The 5636-nt window shown below is 51.0% G+C and overlaps 1 protein-coding gene across 1 annotated transcript; it reads right to left on the bottom strand.

Moving 5' to 3' along the window:
• Nucleotides 1-4381: 4381 nt before the first annotated feature.
• On the bottom strand, nt 4382-5602 carry SSTR1 (somatostatin receptor 1). Its single transcript, XM_085301840.1, is given in 2 exon segments — nt 4382-5527; nt 5529-5602. Coding segments are annotated over 2 exon segments (1149 nt in total). The 3' UTR covers nt 4382-4452.
• Nucleotides 5603-5636: the final 34 nt, after the last annotated feature.

Raw genomic sequence — 5636 nt, 5'->3', positions numbered from 1 at the left:
CTAAAAGCATTGTTTTCAAAGAGAATTTTAATTAGTAAATTGCTCCTTCTTCCTGTGGCTTAGCCTGCAGTTGTTGGTGCAACAAGGCTCTGTGTTGAAGAAGATGGAAGTGCTTGAATACCTAATGCAGTAGAAATATTTTATTCTCCTCTAGAGATTATGATTCACATTCTTGTCTGTAGAGCCCTGGAGTCAGGTAAAGCTTCTAGGGGCTGAAATTGCAGCATCTAGGCTGATTTTTTGAGGCTAATTTCTTGTGGGTTTTTTTTCTTGGATTTTTTGGCAAGATTTTAAATCACTAATTTCCATATTGCTGTTACAGAAATGTCAAAGAAAAGTTAAATCTTACATAGCTTACTCATCAGTGGGTTATTTCATTTCAGYAGGATGCTGGGTTTTGGAAACTGTTTTTTTACAGTGCAACACAGGGCCAAATRGTCACGGTGTTAATACAGAATGCAGCCAAACTTTTGAAATGCAGACTTTCAGTTTATCAAAAATAGTCAGAACCCCTTTCGTTCTGCTCTGACACCTCGTAAAACTGGCGTTTCAGTAATGCATACATCATATTCGAACATGGGAGCGTCCTTCTCCGTGGAAGGAGATGGGTTCTTTGAGAAGCACCATGTGTGAAGAACCCCGCCATGAGATGGCTTTCTCCTCCGTAAGGGCCATCTCCAAAGGCAGAGGATGTACCTGTGGCCACCAGCCCTTTCATCCAGGGTGCCTCTGAGCCAGCCTGCTGGAAGCCCACCAGCTGCACCCAGCAGTTCGCTGCAGGGTGATGAGATGTGTCCTCTCCGATGCAGTGCTAGACCTAACCATGCTTCCTGGGGAGTCTGGCGAGAAGGAACAGTAATTTCCCACTTGCCCTCCTTCGACTGGGAAAATGCTGCAGAGGTGTCTGGCGGAGGGGCCAGGAAAGTCCGTGTGCGGACTGTTCTCCTTCTGTGAGTGCCACGGGAAATGACCCAGTCCGCTGCTTTCACGCTATTAAGAGCTATCACGCTGGTGTATATAGGTCTTTGGCTGAMCCAAGAACAGTAAAAGTTGCATGGAAGCCCGCGGCATGCGGCCAATTCCCACGACACTGTGCATACAGTTAGGCTACTTTTTAGATATTAAACACGTAGGGAAAATACAGCAACAYGGATTGTAAATCATAGTTATCTCTTTCCTAGGTGAATTCTGTTATAGCTGTATAAAGACAAAATTTCACTGAGAAGTGTCACTGTATTCTTTTCTCAGTGATTTAAACATTAGGCGAAATCCTTTTCATATGGAATCTTAGCAAATTTTAATTGCAGTTTGCAAAGTATTGAGAAGAGCTCTACTTGCTTTCTGGCACACTACACACTATTTTCTGAGGACAACCTCTTTTYTGAGAGTTACGTTCTGCTGTTTAGAATAAAAACGTCGAACGAACTGACCTTTCCTTCCGCAGCAAGTTAGCAGCGATTTGCRGCTCCTGATCAACTCTCCCGCTGCCAAAGTCAAGCAAACTCCGGGTGGAAGCGAGCAGGAAGAGCTGCTCGTTTGGGATAGGTGGGTTTGTCTCCCGCGGAAGCGACGCCGAGCGTTTTAGCCGGTGACCGCGCTGCTGGCGAGCGAGGACCTGTGCGAGGGGGGGACCTGCCACCTGCCGTGTCACCGCCGGCCAGGACCAGCGCCGCTCRCCTCGCTCTGCCCGGCGAGCCGAAACGAGGGGCGCGGACCCTTGTAACGCCTTTGCTTAAAGGCAAGTTGGGCGGGGGGGGGGACAGAAAGAAAGAAAAAAAATCCAGCACCAAAACCAGGCTCAACTTTTCCTCTAAGCCGAGCGTCGGTGGGAATCGCTGCTGCTTCGCCTGGCTTTTCCAAGAGCGCAGCGCGGACCGGCTGTGCAGCTAGCAACACGTTGCAATGCGCCGGGGGGGGAGGCAATGTGAGAGGGGGCAGCCGGTGCCGTTTCGAAGAGATTGTGAGCGAGATTTTAAGTGCCGCTCTACAAATAGCACCGTGGGGTATTTGACTGTTTTGACAGATGTTTGRTCTCTGTGCAAAGTTAAATAAGGTTATAAAGAGATTTAGTCCTTTTTTTTGCCATATGCGCRTGTAAATCATTACCAACGTTATTATTCACATATTTTATTAGTGAAAGTAAAAGAAAAGAAAACACACACTTGTTAAAGCTTTTCACAAAATATTTTAATCAAGATGTAACAGCTTTCACATTAGCAATTTTTAATCTAAAAGGGGCTGACTCATGGCCCATTGAAGTGAATAAGAATCTTTACCCTCATTGCAACGGGCTTTGAATCAGACCACTGTGAAATACTAAATTTATACATTCATTTAATGGTACCTAAATTTTGGTGAAAGAAATGTACAAAGTAGCCTCCTGCTTTTTGCTGCTGAGAAAAGGTAAATGGTACAATTTAACAAGAATTCATAGTAAGTCAATCCCCCCCCCCCAAAAAAAATGCTACATGCCTGAATAACCAAAGCAGACTTTAGCACTGTTTGGACCTCTTCAGCACGGTCGCTAYGGGCAGTCAGTGCTGCGGCTATGCTGCTGCCAGAGATTTTTCCCGAGCTCTTGTTTCAGTTGCCAGTAGTTATAATTACTGTGTAATCGCTGTATTGTGCTAGAGAAGCGAGTTGTCACAGATACCGGGACACCCGGCACTGTGTGACTCTGTTTATATGTACATATATATATATATATATACACACACACACACGTGTATATATATATGAGTATATATAYACGTGTGTGTGTGTGTAGTAGAGAATGAAAGGCGTAGCTGCTTATTTCCCCACAGCCTGTACCAATCCCTACATCTGYGATAAGGGGGAACAGCAATAGAAGGTTTTGCTTAAACTACTGTCRTTTTGCAAACAAGAAAGCTCGATTTATCTATAAGAAAAAAGTGTTGCGTCCTAAGTGGAGCAGGGGAAATCCAGGGGAGAGAATTAGGGGGAGGGGAGATGGTGTAGATAAAAGATTTAGAAAAAGTTATAGCCTTTTCCTCTGAAAAGGAGCCGTCTTGAGCATCATCCATTTTAAGTGCACTCCTGCAAGTAGCCACCACAGACGTAAGTACACAGTATAAATTGCTCCAGAGAGAGACACGTTCACGACACTGTGACAAGAATAAAAAATAAAATAAAATAAAAATAAAATCAAATAAAAAACACTCTGACATTTGGCACACACCAAAAACAACAATTCTCAGAAATGAAACATCTTGTGTAGCTCTGGGCCGGCACAGTACATTGGCAACGTATGAAGCCCCTTCCAGTCATCAGTGCAACAGAAGAACTTGGAGCTGGGGTAATTACCAAACAGCTACTTCAGATATGTTTCTGTCAAGTGTTTATCTTAAAGCCTGACGGAGGTTTCAGAACTAATTCCCCTTTTTCCATGTAGGCTAAAGTGATTTCGCGGCTGCGCAGGTCGCTGGACACCCGGCGTCCGCCCCCTCCGGCGCGTGGCGGCTGGCGGAGCAGGCGCAGGGCAGCAGCTTCGCCGTCCTGTGCTCCCTTCAGACTTCAGCGTTTGCGCACCTTTATGGGGAGCACGGGCACGGCGGACGTCCCCAGCTCAGCCCTGCCCCCCGCTCGGTGCTCGGCGCCCCGCGAGTCCCGGGACCGTTTATCTCCCTGTCGGCAGCAGCCTGCTGTGCGGCTCCGAGGCACGGCGATAACCGGGCATCCTTTGCAAAGACCTTTTCCGCCCTGCTTCCCCAAGCGAGGGGCACAGGCTGGTCCCAGCACGGTGAAGGCTCTCTGTGAAGCAAAAGGCAGCTCCATGAATTTGCTGGTCCTTTTTAAGGGACATTTTCCTCTCTCTGTTTTTTTTTTCCCATGGGGAGGTGGAGAAGGCTACTTGCTCCTCTCCAGGGAAGGAGAAGGTGCAAGTTGGAGAGGACTTTTCCCAGTGTTTCTACTCTCCCAAGGGAAAGTGTGCACCCGCAGATGCTAAGCAGGGCTGCTTGCAGTTGAGGGAGGCTGAGCRGGGCTGATTGTTCTTGGTTGGATCCGGCTCCACGCTGCCTCCTTGGTGGCCCAGAGGGTCCCACCAGCCGAGGATGAAGGGCAGGGCCATAGGGAAGTCAGACAAAAGGTGAGGGGAAAGTCATCATGGGATGCACGCAACATCTGGTCAAACACCAGGGGCAGTAGGGCCTGGCTGCCAGACCCCAAGTTGATCTGTGGGGTGCAGCGGTCAATTTACTGAGGGGATGTCAACGCGGCAGCACACCCACCAAGCCTCAGGTGAGGTTGGTGGGGGGGGGGACGGGGCAGCACATGATGGACACAGGGTTTTCTTTGCTCCTAAAGCCAAATGCTGCCGCTGGTGGGAAGGACCAAAGCTCCCTCCCTCTCAGCCACCCCATGCCATGGTCCCAGCCTCACGTGCCCTCCTCCTGGGAGGCAGTGGTGGAGATGGGAGTCCGTGGTGCTTCCTCAGAGGGTGGTAATCCTGGAGGTGCAAGTGCCATTCCTGTACATGCTCCCTGACTCCAAGTTGTCGGGGGGGAAGTCCTCCACGCTATAAGCCCTGCTCTTGAGAGCAGTGGCATAGTAGTCGATGGGCTCCTCTGCAGCATTGTCCATCCAACTGAGGCAGAGCAGCCGCTGGAAGGACCGCTTGAAGTTGTCCGAGAGAAATCCATAGAGGATGGGGTTGGCACAGCTGTTGGCATAGCCCAGGATGACGGAGAGCTGACTTATRGTGGCATCATCCTGCTCTACGAAGACATTGACCAGCTGCACAATGTAGAAGGGCATCCAGCAGATGACGAAGACCATCACCACCATCATGACCATGAGGGTAATCTTGCGCTCTGAGCGCTTGCGCTGCTGCCAGCCGGCCTTCAGGGCCACCATGCGCATCTTGGCGATGATGAGAATGTAGCAGAGACAGATGGCCACCACAGGCAGCAGAAAGCCCATGAGAAAGGTGTAGACCACAAAGACCACCAGCCACCTCTGTGTGGGCTCTGGCATCAGCATGTTGCAAGCCACTGTGCCATCACTGTTGGCTGCCGTGTTGGAGAAGATGATGATGGGCAGGATGATGAGGATGGAGAGCACCCAGACACCCAAGTTCACCATCTTGGCCACAGTGGGCCGGCGGTACCTAGCTGCCTTGATGGGGTGCACCACAGCGATGTAGCGATCCACACTGAGCACCGTCAGGCAGTAGATGCTGGTGAACATGTTGATGGCATCCACGCTGAGCACCAGGCGGCAGAGCAGCGAGCCAAAAGGCCAGTGGTGCAGCAGGGTGGAGGTGACCAGGAAGGGGACGCTGAGCATCAGTAGCTCATCCGCGATGGCCAAGTTGAGGATGTAGATGTTGGTGGCCGTCTTCATCTTGGCGTAGCGCAGGATCACGTAGATGACCATGGAGTTGCCGCAGAGCCCCACCAGGCACACCACGGAGTAGATGAAGGAGATGAGGATGGCGCTGCCCTGGGACTCGCCCAGGGTGCTGTTCGGGGCGCCCGAGGCGTTCCTGCCGCCCGAGTCCATGCCCGCCGCCGCCGCCGCCGCTCTCGCCGCCGCTGCCTGCCCCGCCGGGGAGCCGGGGGCAGGTGCCATTGGGCAGCATCCTCGGCCCGGCCGGCGCCGCCGCGGCTCAGCGC

The sequence above is a fragment of the Rhea americana genome, unplaced genomic scaffold (assembly GCF_003343005.1).
Source record: "Rhea americana isolate MKP2758 unplaced genomic scaffold, rheAme1 scaffold_18, whole genome shotgun sequence".
In the NCBI taxonomy this organism is placed as follows: Eukaryota; Metazoa; Chordata; class Aves; order Rheiformes; family Rheidae; genus Rhea; species Rhea americana.
Note: the sequence above shows the minus strand (reverse complement) of the source record. Positions and strands in the feature narration are given on the sequence as shown.